The sequence below is a fragment of the Pleurodeles waltl genome, chromosome 4_1 (assembly GCF_031143425.1).
Source record: "Pleurodeles waltl isolate 20211129_DDA chromosome 4_1, aPleWal1.hap1.20221129, whole genome shotgun sequence".
Taxonomy (NCBI): domain Eukaryota; kingdom Metazoa; phylum Chordata; class Amphibia; order Caudata; family Salamandridae; genus Pleurodeles; species Pleurodeles waltl.
In genome coordinates this window covers 206907874-206923684 of record NC_090442.1, presented here as the reverse complement: position 1 = coordinate 206923684, position 15811 = coordinate 206907874, and the positions used below count along the sequence as shown (strand labels likewise).

At 40.0% G+C, this 15811-nt stretch overlaps 1 protein-coding gene across 1 annotated transcript in view; it reads right to left on the bottom strand.

Annotated features, from left to right (window-relative positions):
• The window catches only part of LOC138287580 (sodium- and chloride-dependent GABA transporter 2-like), a 769612-nt gene that overhangs the window by 90167 nt on the left and 663634 nt on the right, over positions 1-15811 (bottom strand). Inside the window, exon 10 of the mRNA XM_069228139.1 lies at positions 6552-6664. Coding sequence (XP_069084240.1) covers positions 6552-6664 — 113 coding nt within the window. The remainder of the gene's footprint in view (positions 1-6551; positions 6665-15811) is intronic.

The window sequence follows — 15811 nt, the reverse complement described above, 5'->3', positions numbered from 1 at the left end:
GATCTAGTAGGGCAGAGCCGCTCTCGTCACTGTGGGCCTCTTCTGTGGGTGGAGTGGTGTTGTCTGGACCCTCTGGTGTGGTAACGGTCCTTCGGGTTCCTGCAGGGGCATAAGAGCATGATTATTGCATGTGTGTGTGTAATGGTGTGTAATGGGTGGGTGTGCGTGAACCCCAGTGCAAGCATTCCTGTGTGCGGGCTTGTGTGATGATGGTTTTGGGGGGTGTTCTGGGTATGTGCAGTGAGCATGCTTTAGTGAGGGGTGACCATGCTGAGTTGTGTCATGCAGGGCTTGGTGTTGGAATGGGTGATTTGTGTTATGGGTACATTAGTGAGGAGTTGGAGTGATAGAGGAGGGTGTGAGGATGGGGGTGTGTGATAGCATGCAGGTAGGGTGGGGGATATGATAGTTAAGATTTGACTTACCAGTGTCCCATCCTCCACCGACTCCTCCAAGGCCCTCAGGATGCAAGATGGTCAAGACTTGCTCCTCCCATGTTGTTAGTTGTGGGGGAGGAGGTGGGGGTCCGCCGCCAGTCCGCTGCACCTCGATGTTATGCCTGGAGACCGTGGAATGCACCTTCCCCCATAGGTCGTTCCACCTCTTCCTGATGTCCTCCCTATTTCTTGGGTGCTGTCCCACGGCGTTCACCCTGTCCACTATTCTGGGCCATAACTCCATCTTCCTGGCTATTGATGTGTGCTGTACCTGTGATCCGAATAGCTGTGGCTCTACCCGGACGATTTCCTCCACCATGACCCTGAGCTCTTCCTCGGAAAAGCGGGGGTGTCTTTGGCGTGCCATGGGGTGGTGTGGGTGAGGTGTGGGGTGGTGTATGTGGTGATGAGTGTGGTGAGTGTAGTGGTGTGTGGGGTTTTGTGCGTGGATGTTGTGTGGGTGATGGTGTTGTGTGCCTCTGTGTGATGGGGTTGTCAATTGCTGTGCTGTCTCTCTGGCCTCCTTTCAGAATTTCAGGTCGTAGGGGTTTGTGGGTGATGTGGGATTGTATTTTATATTGTGTTGGGTGTGTGGGAGTGGTGTTTGTATGTGTATCAGGTGTGTGTATTTGGAATTGTCCAATGTGGCGTGTTTTGTAGATGTGTGTGTATTTTGAGCGCGGCGGTGTGTACCGCCAATGGAATACTGCGGTTGAAAGACCGCCGCGTGGATTCTGGGTCGCAATAGCATGGGCGTGTTTCTGTTGGCGTGGAGGTGGAGGATTTGTTTCCGCATGTTTATCACTGACCTTTGGTGTGGCGGTGTTGTGTGGGTGTCTGAATTTCGGCGGATTCCGATATGTGTGTCATAATAGCTGTGCTGGTCTACCGCGGCCACGGCGGTGTATTGGCGGTCTTCTGCACTGCGGTAAGCGCCTTTTACCGCCAATGTTGTAATGACCCCCTAAGTAAGGTACTGCGTTATCGAAAGCCAGAAGTTAAAATGCATAAAAAGGATGGCAACTGTGATCCTAAGTGCAATAGGGTCAGTGCCAATGAGTTTGACGGTTAAGAGACGCGGCTAACAAGAACAAATTATTCTGCAAATATTTTGTTTTCCTTTCAATTTCAGGTAAATGGGTATAAAATATATTGCATATGCCTTATACACCAAATAAATGCAAATTAATCAGTGCAAAATACACTCTTGTATTTTATGAAACCTCGATGCTTGTGCCTGTAACCAGTCACAGAACTGGATCGTTGCACGTGTATATATAGTTCTATGAGGTTCTACCCAGCGACTGAAAGAACTAGAAAAATGCAATCTATTATTTTAAAATTGTACTACTCACAGTAAAAGACAGACAGCTGCAAAATGTGCAAAGAGATCTAGCGTTTGAAAAAATGAATTTAAATATACATATTTAATATGGAACCAGACTGTCCCGAATGCAACCTTTTTTCATGAGTTTCCATTTTGACACTCCAGAACTCAATTGCAAACATCCTTAACTTATCTCTCAAAAAGAATAAACCATGACCCTCAAATGAATCAGTCAATTAAATTATGTAATGGCTCCAAACAGATTTGCTGAATAATTAGTTCAATAATTGGCTGAGATGCAACATTACAGGAACTTTTATGAAACAGCAATGATTGGAGGGCAAGCAAATCTAAACAGTGACAGCAAAGTGATGTGATTCTGTTTATTGCTCCCATTAAACATCAAAGCACAGATTGACTTTTAATTTTGAAACATGAATGCTAAACAAATGAAAATATCATTACTCAAATGCAAGGACTACTGGGAGAACTTCAGATATCTCTAGAATGTATCGACCAGACATCATTCTTTTTATGTCGAGCCTGCCAGGCAGCATCTACCGGATTTCAAATGCCTATTGTGGACTTACCAAAAACGTACAGGGGCTTACAGCGAGGGATGCCACTTCCCCATTTTTTATCAGCACGCACAGTATTTTAATGTCACAGCCAGTACAAAAATTAGAAAAAGATCACCAAAAATCAACATTTTTTCCGTATAACTAAACACTAATTATAGGAAGAAAACTGTTCAAAATGTGTTTTAGATCTTTCTTCATGACCCCTGACTAAAGAACTATAGAAAGGGCATGTAAAAAATCAGAAGTCACTCTTGTTTTCTGCAAGCATCATGTCCGGGCATTTACAGAAGCTTTAAATGCAAACAACTGTTCCTATTTTTCTCTGAGAAGGTGGCAACCCTACCCACAGCTTACCACTGATTGGCTATACTGTTACTTTTACATTCTTGGTTCTTATTCAATGGCTTTCTTTGTCCCAACTTCTTCATATTTGTTTCCCACCCTCCCCTTGAGCACGGTCTTTTAGCATCTCTCTAATTGGCTGCCTTCTATATCTGAACTGCTCAATTTCAGGGTACCTTTTTCCTTTTTTCTTAAGCACTTCATGAGTGTGCACGTGTTTTCCAGTTATCTCCTTCTCTCCACTTTGTCCTACCCCCCAAATGCCCAATACATGCTCCTTGTTTTCCTCCCATGTACTTCGCCTTCTAACACCTTTGTGTTCTATGTTGTTCTCACTTTTGTGTGCTGCTCCCCAATCCTGAGATATTGTCTCCCATATCTGCGTCTTCCACCCTTGTGTGCTTCTCCTCCTGCACTTCATGTTCTTCTCTTCCCCCAGCCTGTTCTTCTCTCCATGAGTGCTCCTTGACCTGCCTGTGTTTTTCTTTTCCTCATGCAATGCTTTTCCGCTCCTCTTCCTCACCCTTCCCTCACTTCACTTCTCTACTATGCCCCCCCTGCCCCTACGGTCCTTTTAAAAAAAATGAGTTTCATTTTTGCATTTTGCATTTTTTTCACTTACCAGTCCAAGTAGCATCCACCATCTTGAATGAGTAAAGAAAAAATAAAGAAAATTATGACTCCATCATTCCACTGGCATGTGCATGCTTTCGGGCACGTGCACGCATGTCATCACAAATGTGTGCTTTAGTGCTGTGGTTCCCAACCTGTGGTCTGGGGACCCCTAGGGGTCCGTGAAGCCTCCTCAGGGGGTCTGCGACGGCTTAGAAAATGAAATAATATTAACAGATTAGGTCCCCAGCTTTCAGTAAGGACTCGGTATGGGGTCCCCGGATTCCAATAATGATTCAGTGGGGGTCCTCGGGTTTCAGTAATGATAAAGTGGAGGTCCACAGATGTCAAAAGGTTGGGAACCACTGCTTTAATGGAATGAGATGACCACGTGTCATTGCACCTTCTTTTTAATGATTTTTTTAACAAGGCTGCTCAGCATCGGACAAAAGCCAGACGATGTACTGCCTTGCCAAAAAATGTAGACCTATTTTTTTTGCTCGTGCTCATTGATAGTATCCACCTCCACCCTCACTGTATCAAAAATAAATAATGGTAGCAGTATTACATTAAATGCAAATTCATTTTAATGATTAACATTCTGTGAGGTTGACCCATGTTTAGTTTGTCATTTGTTTGGTTTCTGCCTAGGTGCAAATTAATGAGCCGGAAGAATAACAAGGCTACGAGGAAATATTTGGGCACTGGGTGGACAAACCATTAACTGTGCTGTAAATGAAGGTGTCGAGGGACACTTACCCACAACAATTGTCCGAGCACTTTATGTATTTATTCATGGTCCTGACTGACTAAGCTACTACATAATCTTTTTTCACTTCCAATGAATTACAGGAATGGAGACAACCTCTTTTATAGTTGATGGGGTTAAATTATTAAGGCCCTAACTTTGATCGCTATTATACTGGTGTTTTTGTTTTATGCTAGGAGCAAACATCTCCTAAGGATGCCAGCCCAGATGTCAACAAAACTATACTCCCATACTGTGAGATCGAAGTGCAACTCATCGACAACTAGTTGTTGAGGAGTGTATTTTGATTCTTGGAAAAGCGTAAATGCAAACAGGAAAAATGTCTGTTTGATAGAACAGCAGAATTGATGTATTTATATTGTTTCAGTGGAAACGTTGTAGGCTAGTCTTTCATATATGGAGTTCTTTTACTTCTCTACATTTACATATATTTACCTTTTTCATTATTTGAAATTTTCAATATTGGTGCACTAATATATCATGTACAATTAAAGGTTTTTTGTGGTGACGTTTTGTCGTACTATTTCGTTTTCTAATGCATTTTACGAATCAATAAATTAATTGTTCAATCTCTGAAAAAACTGGGTTATTAGTTGAGGGGGTGAAAGCCACAATCCATGTCATGGCAAATCACAAAAGTCACTAAATAAAACTTGGCTTACCCATCTGATAGTTTGACTTAACCAAAAGGCAATGAGTAAAGTAATTGTGCAGCACTAAAACAGTGATAAAGTAAAAACACTACACAGGAAAATTCCAAAAGAGTCCAGTGAAATACAGTACATTTTAACACATACTGTTGGACAATGACACAAAGGGAGCTGGGGTGTAGCCTGCATATCCTGAGAAGTCTCCTGGGCTAGAGTGGGGAGGGAGGAGCTGCTACTTACACCTGAACGGGCTGCGCCTATCCACATTCAATGGAGTCTCCAACCCCCTGGTGTGTGTCTACGGCAAGGCCTGGGCAAGGCAGGATCTTGTGAACCAATGAGACTTTCCTAATTCAAAGGCAGAAATGAATAGAAGTAGTGGACCCAAAATCCCAGATTTTCAGATCACTTCTTTACTAAGAGGACCCTCTGCCAAGGAGAAGAGCTTGATGCTTGAGGAGGACCTGCCACTCTGTCTGTTGCTTTGCTGTGCTGGCCTGCTGCTGTTGCTTCTGCCTAAGGGGGGAAGAATTGGCTTTGAATATAACCCGCTAGGACATCCTGCTCAGGAAGCAACTCCCTGTCCCACACCGATGGTGCTTTTGTCCCCAGGGCTGGAAGAAATTTACAAAACACCACAGGGGAGCCTTTCACAATACGTAACCCTGGACACTGGCAGAAAGACACATTTGGTGCAGGCACAAAATGTCAACTTTTTAAAAAGTCGAAGTTTCAGAATAGTAGCTTAAAATCAGACTGTTACCATTAAATAAGATTTTAAATTACTATCCATTTGAGTGTAATAAGCATTTTCCTGTCTGTTTCCAAACTGAAGGTATTACTTATTAAGAGTGATAGGGTAACCATTGCTATAGGGAGGAGTGAAACAGTGAAAAACAAAGTTAGAATTTTATCACTGTCAGGACATATAAAACTCAAATACGTATGCCCTGCTTTTTTAATACCATGTACTCTGCCCTCTGAGTGTTTATGGTCTACTTTAGGGGGCAACTTGAAAGCATTAAAAAGAAGGTTTAAGCCCAGTAAAAGGTTTATTTGGCAGGTTGATATGGCAGTGTAAAACTGCACCACATGCTGCAGTGGCAGGCCAGAGACATGTCTTACAGTGCTACTTTAGGGGCAAAAATGAGGGTTGCAGTCTACTAGTAGATTCACAGACGCTGGGTACATCTAGTATCATTTACAAGCAAATTAAATGTACCAATCAGGAATAGGCCAATTCTACTATGTTGAGGGAGAGAACACAAGCACTTTACCACTGGTTAGTGGGAGCAACATGTACAGAGCCTTCAAACCCAACAAAAAAGGATTTGTCAAGGAAAGCAAAAATCTGGGGTGACTCTACTGAAAGAGCCTGGTCCAACAATATTTATTGGCTGATGAAATAGGTTTTACAGCCTATGCTAACTACTATTGCAGATTGATGGTTAACTGGATAATTATGCGTGTTTTCCATATTTAATACATCACTCAAGAGTGTAAAATGGTTTATCTATCATGTCCTAGAATAACATCATATTGCTAATACTGCTGCATCCATATTTTGTTTAGGCATTCTTATCTTCATTGGTGCTAGATCCTTTTATAGAGTGATAATGCTGAAATCATGATTTTCTACAATATAAGAAAACCAACAACTGTGGCGTGTGGAGATGCTGCAGGACCTCCATCATTCGTAGTTGCATCTTCTAATATAGTCTAAAGATAAATGTTGTGTCTAGTTTAAGGCCAATGTCTATTTGTGTCTTGACATGGAAGTGAAACCTTCATTAGTATTAGTATGATGTTTTTTCATTGGTAGCAAGAACTCACCTCACTATCCAACCCCAGGAAAATAATCATCAGAAAAAAGAAACAAGCCCAAAGTGGTGGGAATGGCATCATGCAGACAGCTTGTGGATAAGCAATGAACGCCAGGCCAGGACCTGCAACAACAAGCAGAATTAACTAAGAGGAGACAGCAAACAGCTTGAACATGATAATTTCAGTGGTGCAGTAAAGGAGCCTTAGAACTCAATACACTAGAGGTATGTGGACCCCTAAACCCTGGTTGAGTGGAAAAGGAACCATCCTCGGGATAGAGTACCCCTCAAGCCATTGGATCCTAGTGCCACTCTACCTGCGGTACTATTGAAAGCCACACCTCTGGATTATTTTCTGATAACACAAGTTCAAATAGTTAACAAGTGACACCCTGTCTATGTGTTATATGCAAATCACTTATCCAATTAAACAAGACAGCATCACTCTCTCTACTTGGTGGAGACATACTCTAAAGAAGACTACGGCTCCTTGATTATGGAGTAGCATAATTTAGTATCCACCTTTTAAGACGCTGCAGATTTTCATAAGTCTTTCTTAAACAAGAAGGATCAATGACCCTGCTAGTCTGAGCTCCTTCCAACTGACCCTCACTCTGGGTCCCAGTAATCTACACTCTGGGTTCTAGAAGTAGAAGTCCAGTTGCCATGGACAGCATCAGCCCTAAAGCCATTCATATAAATATGACAGCACCTCTTTTAAATGCAACATATATATTCAATGTGTGTTCAACTGTATCAATTGTGTGCATTATATTGATGATTCATAATAGGCGGTTGTATACTCCTTTTAGTGAGAGCTGTGGCAGTCAGCAGCAGATAAAAGTGGTGGAGCAAATATTTGACCCACTGACAGGCACTGATAAAAACCAGCAGTCCCTTTAAGCTTAACTACAAAGCTCTCAAACGTGGTCCATTTTAGACAGTGTTTATGACAGGACATAATTGAGAGCTCTGGACTTGAGGCTAAAGGCACTGCAAATTTCTCACATTGCCTGTCAGTGAGTTTAATCTAATTTAGATACAAAAATAAAAAGATTCACTTACCTGGTGCTCAGTGCTCCTCTTCATCGGCAGTCCGTGGCTCCAGAACAGGCTCCCAGAGCCTCAGGCAGCTCCCCGCTACCAATCCAGATGCTGCTTTCATGCTGCTCAGGCAGCATGGGAGAAGCATCAGGATTGGCTGGAGCAGACTGGTTCAATGCTCATCCAGGCACTGGTGGCTTGTGCCTGCTCTCCATCCAGTTGTCTAAGACAGCACCAGTTAGAGAGTTTAAAGTGCGCATATCTGGCTGGCCATCACAAGACAGCCACCCAAAGTGACATGTTCACTTCAAATTGAAGTATACTCTGTTTCTCCCTGCTGCTGACCCCACCCTCATACTCAACTGCCAACATAAAAAATAGAATGATAATACATTTGTTTTATTACCAATTTATTTTTCATGTTTGCTGCCCTCGCATTGGAAGGGCGACACTCCTCCACCCTAATAGAGGCACAACTGCTGAGTGACTGCCACTTGTATATTAAGCTGAATTATATAATAAACGTAATCACAGTGAAAGGAATGTATGCTTACTTTAAAGCTGCATTTGATACAATCACTTACGCTTACTGTGTTCATTTAGAACCTGTTTAAATCTATTATTGACTTAATTTGTAACCAGGCCTTAGTGAACATTTTACATTTTATAAAAAGTTTTGCAAGTATCTTGTTTGTCTCTCCTCTGCAGGCACCTTCACCTTCATCTACATCCTAATTAGCTTAGGATAGGTTCATTGTATTAGACTAACAAACCACTGATACTTTAATTAACTTTTAGCCTCAGATATGGAGACTAAGACAGTAGGAGATACCATCCTGTACCAGGTGGACCAGACTGATGTTACACATTCAAGGTCCCTATATGATTACTTCTGTGATGGAAGCTGGGAAATTAAGGAGTCTACCTGCTCCGTGAGAACACTATCTTTGATTGGTTTGTTTCATGGAAGGTGATAAGGAAAAGTTTGTTGGAGACTTTTTTTATGCTTCAACTGTGTGCTCTTCGAATAGCAGATCAAATTCTATTGTGACTTTGCTGAGAGAAGATCTCTTCTTGACTTTGCTGATTTCTCTTGTCCAGAGTGTTCAGCTTCATGCTTGGATACTCTAACTCTTTCTATCAAACCTTAAGTCTAGTTTGGACACCATCCTTTCGGTGTTTTTGTGGAGCCATATTGCTTTCCCTGTACTTTCAATCTATTTCTGATAGTAGCTACTTTGTTTCACTTCGCGTCGACAATCAAAAGTCCAAATGACCAGTGCTGGATTTTGTTTGATGAGTTTCCAAATAGACTGAGATTCAAGAAAGCCTGCTCTATCAAGAGGTAGCGATGAGGCTGGATTATCACTGAGGTGTAGGGAGCTAAATTTCTTTGCAAAAGAGCAAGAGCATGCTCAAGTCCAGTTCATGTCCTGAAAATCTGTGGCCCAGTTTGGAAGATCAGCTGTGTTCTTGCAGTTCTGCGGGCAATCGCAGTGGAGCGAATATGAAAAGGGTTGTATGGAGCAATTTATCTGTGGCAAGCTTGCAGTTTTGGATTGATATTGTGTCTAGTATTATGGTGATGTATTTCAGGTTGTATGGCAGAACCATGCATGACAATACCACACATGCCTTTACAACGCGGTCATTAGAACGCATGCGTCTTTACCACGCGTGCCTTTAGCATGCAAATTTCTACAACAGATATGCCTTTACCATGCATGCCTTCACAACAAAAAGATAAGTACAAACCCTATCTATCTATCTATCTATCTATCTATCTATCTATCTATCTATCTATCTATCTATCTATCTATCTATCTATCTATCTATCTATCTATCTATCTATCTATCTATCTATCTATCTATCCATCTATCCATCTATCTATCTATCTATCTATCTATCTATCTATCTATCTATCTATCTATCTATCTATCTATCTATCTATCTATCTATCTATCTATCTATACACTAGGTCCTAACTATAATTACCTAGTGGTGACTGCCACCAGGTAATGTAAAGGATTTGTACTTGCTTGTAAAATTCTTAAATTTTTTATGTATAAACACTTTATACTTACTTGGAGAATACTTACATTTACGTTGTAAAGGCATGAGTGGTAAAGGCATACGTGTGGTGCAAGTTTTACAGGTAAGGTTTTATATATATATATATATATATATATATATATATATATATATATATACACATTGTTAGAAAGTAAGTTATTTGTAAGGGCCGGTAGGTACTTACGCTTAGGAATAAGCCACAACCCCCCATTAGGTCCACTCGAGTTCTCAGAAAATTAATACTTTCTCAACCCTTGGTAGCTTGGCCCATGAGCAGTTAGGCTTAATTTAGGAGACTGTGTGTAAAGCATTTAAAATCAACAAAACAGTAAATAGGTAAAACATAACACACAATAAAGATCTGACACCAATTTGTAAAAATAGGAAATATTTTTATCTTCAAAATGACACCAAAGTGACAAATATCCAATGTTGGGAAACAGAGAGATGATTTTTTAAAGATTAAAAGTAGTGCTTAGAAGCAAATAACACTCAAAGGGTTCAAAAAAGTTTGCACTGGACAGGGACAAAGTCCAGAGTTCAGGCCACCCATGATGTAACAAGGTTACACATACTTTCAGAAGTGTTTCTTGATTCAGGAAAGTGGTCCACAACACCTGCCATGGGTTCAGAGATTCTGGTTTGCTTCTTTGGGTCTGGGACTACAACTTCCACAATGCACCTCTTAATACAGGGAGCTTTTTACAACCCAATCTTCTCCAGACTTCTGGATCTTCTTCTAGAGGTCCTTTTTGGGTCCTTGAAGTATCTACAAACTTGATACAAAGTTCCAGAATCTCTGAGTTTCTCCTCCGAACTTGGGACTACAGTTCGAAAATGCACCAGGTCAGAATCCTCAGATGGTCACTGGTCACTGGCCACTGGTCAGCTGGGTTCATGTTGCAGGATTTGATGCACTGGACTCTGGTCAGCTCATTTGTAACTGTGGCTTACAGGGAGTCCACTCCTGAAGTTGCAGAAGCAGCGCAGAGTCCTTTTCTTGGTGAAGCGCAAAGTCTGCAGCTGGTGCAGTCCTTGTGAGTGCAGTTCTTCAGGTGCAGGCCAGAGGTCAAACAGGGCAGTCCTTTTTCTCTAGTATTTTCTACCAGCAGAGATCTGAGTTGGGGGGCGCAGATCTGTCATATTTATCCTTGCTCCTGAGGTAGGAAGGGGGGGGGTGCTCCTGCCCGATGGGGTGCAGCCTACCACCCTCTGAGGTGACCACTTCCTGTGCTGGTTGGATTAACATATAGTAATGAAAATTACTTTGTGTAAAAAAAAACATAGAAATTCACTGAAAAAAAACAAAAGTTATAGGGACATTATATTAGGTAATAGAATTAAAGGAAACATTATAGTTAGGCTCACATTTTAAATTTACCAAACCATAGAAATTTACCAGTTATATTTATCTCAAGTAACTATAACTCATGCCCTGAGGTAACTACAACTCAGTCCCTCGCTGTGCACTGCTAATTACCACACAAATCACATCACTCATGACATCTTTGATAACATCATTAATGATATCAATGTAACATTTGCAGTACATTTTTTGACAAAAAAACTGTGCATGGCGGGGGCATGAGTTATAGTTACCTTAGGGCAGCAGTTATAGTTACTTGAGATAAGTCTAACTATAACTGGTGAATTTCTATGGTTTGGTACATTTAAATGTGAGTCTAATTATAACATCCCTTTAACCTTTGTTTTTTCGAATATATCTATACATCTATATGTATGTATATATATATATCTCTATATATCTATATACATGTATATTTATAGATATATATATACATGTGTGTATATATATATATATATATATATATATATATATATATATATATATATATATATTAGAAAGTGGATTATTGGTAAAGGCAGGTAAGTACCTACACTTAGCAATAGGGAACCAACCACCTCTAGGTTCAGTAAGGTCTCAATGAATTAACCTCAGCTCAACCCTTGGTAGCTTGTCAAAGAGCAACGAGGCTTCACTGGGATTATGTTAATACACAAATTGAATTATACAAATTTGTTTGCAAACTACATCTAATGAAGTAGTTTTCTAGCAAATCCCAAGTTAAACATTGCTCCCACAACATTAATGTGGTTAGGTATTCGGGGTTTAACATTGATGATATTCCAGATTTGGTTGAGATTGTTGATTTAACCAATACAGATGAAGTAGTCAGTGACAACATCTGTACTGACATGGAGACCTTGACCAATATGCTTTTGTAATCAATCATGCCACCACCAGCTCCTTGAAACCTTCCAACAGGTTTAATCCCCAGATACCCAGTGGTAATCTAATTGACACATTTTATGAGTTGGCAGTTGGGGATATTAATAAATTTCGTAGCAATTGGAAATCTAGGAAATCTAGATTTATCAACTTTTCAGCCTCTGATTGGAAGGATCTTAATGCCTTAAAATCTAATACTTCTATTGTGATTAAGCCCTCAGTTAAAAGTGGTAATACTGTGATCATGGATGTACAGAACTATATCAAAGAAGCACATCGCCAACTATCCAATATCGAGCATTATGGAAAATTACATGCAAATCCGACCGCCCAATTTCAACTAAGCTATTGGGAGATGTTAGATGGATGGCATGCTGAATGCCTTATTGATCAAGAAGAACATGCTTATTTGAAAATTGAATTTCCCAAAATTCCATGTATCTACTTCTTACCCAAAATCCATAAAAACAGACAAAACCCCCCTGGTCGACCCATTGTCAGCATGAATCGATCTTTACTAGAAAATACCTCACGTTATTTAGATCTTTTGTTGTGCCCCTATGTTACAGAACTGCCCTCTTAGCTACGAGATACTAACGATTTCCTATCTAAGATACACAACACTCCTTGGCAGGCCAATTACCTATTGGTCACAATGGATGTAGCCTCCCTATACACTTTCATTATGCATGATTATGGAAATCAGGCCTGTGTACACTTTTTAGGGACACGCAAGTTTGAATTCTTGCAGCACACCAATATGTTTTTGTCCATGTTAGAATTCTGCCTTACGCATAATGTCTTCCTTTTTGATAATGATTACTATCTTCAAAAACAGGGAACAGCTATGGGAGCATCTTTTGCTCCCGCATATGACAATCTTTATATGGGTTGGTGGGAAAAGGAAGTTGCATGGTCTGATATTCACAAGAACCACACGGAGAAAGTTGTCTTATGGGTGAGATATATTGATGGCCTTTTCCTTATCTGGGATGGTCATGAACAGTCCCTTTTGCAATACATCAGTGCACTCAATAACAACAAGTTCAATATCCATTTAAATTTGAAGTACAGTAAACAGACTATTTAATTTTTGGATGTCTTGGTAGTTGTTAAAGATGATACATTGTAGACGACTATCCATCGTAAACTTACTGCATGTAACTCTATAGTACATGGAAGTATTGGTCATCCGAAAGCTTTGAAATGGAGTTTACCATACAGTCAATTCCTGCGGGCTCGCAGGATATGCTCAGGTAATGTGAGCTTTAAAACCAAAATCACTACTATGACTCAGAGATTTTTGAATAGAGGATATCCTTTGAAGATTTTGACTGATGCCCAAAATAGGGTGATGAATATTCCCAGAGATAAATTGCTCTTCAAATCTGAAGTTAGAGAAGAGAATCCAAAAGAATACAGATCTCCACTGAGATTACTTTTTGAATTTAACCAACAACATACAGAACTCAAAAACATTATGCAAAAAAATTGGCATGTCTTATAACATGATCCTCATATCAAAGATAATATTGGACTACATCCCCAAATCAAGTATCAAAAACATACTCTTTAGGAGATCATCTAACTAGGAGTTTGTTTTGTTTTAAGGATAATAAATCATGGCTATCCAAGAAAAGTTTGGGCTTTTGGAAGTGTGGGCGATGTAAATCTTGCATATTTTCCTGTAATATACATAATTATACCACATTCGATGGCAAGATTTGTGAAAATACTGATCGCATAACATGTGAGACTGAATATGTTGTTTATGTTATAGAATGTGGCTGCCACAAAAAATATGTTGGTAGCACTATCCATAAACTCAAAGTCAGATTTCTACAACATCTTAGAGCGATACAAAATTATAATAGATCATATCCATTAGCCAAACACTTCTGGGAGGCTCATGAGGGTGAATGTAGTTCCTTGAAATTTATGGAATTAAAACAATCAGAACAAATTTGTGAGGAGGTGATAGAACGGCTGAGCTAAGACAGATGGAATCTAAAATGGCTCTGAAAGCCCATGGGGCATAATTTAGATGCTGAGTTATATGTCCATTTTTGATATTCTTCTCTTCTAAATTGGATCTCTAGGAGACCTCTAAGTTACAGTATTATGTTGATGATGCCAAATAAAGATCTGTTTTAACTGAGGATTTGCTCTTAATTGGTACTGGAACTAGTAGAGCCATATTTACAATTGAAGTATTTAACTTTTATTTATTTATACATTTTTGCACACTTTGTCTATCACATTATAGACTAGATATGATTGCACTTTGACACAAAGCACTTCACAAACATTGGTGGTTCGACTGTAAATCTTTTCTTTTACATTGTTTTATATATATATATATATATATATATATATATATATATATATATATATACATCTTCTGGACATGAAGTTAACTTTATTTGTCATCTAATTGGCTGGAATTATTATGAGATTGTTCAACGGATGATAGACATATTGCTAAGGCCAATATTTTGATTTCTTACGATTTTCATATGCCAACCAAGGCTACAATTTTGAACTTGAACTGATTATAGTTATTATTTGCACTCTGTATATTTAACTGTTTTTGCCAACATATGATAGATATTTATTAATATCCAATTGGAATTTTATTGGGGTTGTTGTTTGGATCAAATTATGCATTAATGCTAATATGGTATTTATATCTATTTATGTATATTTATGTATACATTTATATAATACATTTTGCCGATTGATTTCCCAGTTATTAGTATTTATCTATTTTGGCACAATTTTTAACCATCAATAACTATGTAATCAATATGATGACATTTCTCTCCTATATATCTGTATACATATCAATTATGCTGAAAGATGGCCGCCGTTTTCAGCACATACATGGTGTCCCTGAAACAAAGGATGGACTGGGTTTTATAAATAGATGTGTGTAAAAATGTCTGCCAATGTCCAGTTGAAGGCGTTTGCTGAAACGCGTATACATTTGGCCTGGACAGCGTGATTGTGATTACCTTTGAGCATTATTTTAAATATTAATAAATAGCGGACAATCGACCTCTTCAGAGATTTATTGGATGGTTTATTCCTCAGCTATACTGGATCCTTGAGACATTGTGCAGCCGTCCGGTGATTCTGCTTTTCACCGGCTTTTGGACCATATATAAAACCTTGGTAGCTTGTCAACGAGCAACAAGGCTTAAGAGACACAGTTTCTTATTACAACTTCGGCTGCCTTTTTGAAAGCCCGTCAAAGCTGTTGACGCCAAAGCACTGCTGGCAGTCCAAAGACCGCCATATTACAACGTCGTTCTGATTTCCACCCGGGGGGAAATCCGACACCGTCAGCCTGGCTGATGTCGTAATAGAGGTGCTTTCCACCACTGGCACTGCCATGCCAAAAGGACGCTGCCCACCATATTACGATCTGTAATATGGCACAATGGTTTCTTGTACAGCGGTGCAGTGCCGGCGCTGGAAACTGCTGGGGCCCATTTCCTCTCGGACGGCCACTTCTCCGAAGCAGCTAAGTTGATTGTCTAAAAGGGGGTGTGGGGAGTGAGGGGTGTTGTGTGAATGTGAGTGGTATGTGCATGTCTGTATGAATGTAGGGGGGGTGTCTGTGTGTGCGTTTGTGAGTGCATGTATGCAGAGGGGGGTGTTTTGTGTGTGTGCATGTGTGTGTGTCTATGTTTGTGTAAATGTGGAGGGGGTGTAAATTTGAGTGCGTGCATGCGAGTGTATGTGTCTGTTTGAATGGGGGGATGCAAGTGTATGTGTCTGAGTGCATACTTGTGAGTGTATGTGTCTGTTTGAGTGGATGTGTGTGAGTGAATGGTTGTATCTGGGTGTATATGTGAGAGTGAATGGGTGTATCCGAGTGCAGGTGTGAGAATGAATT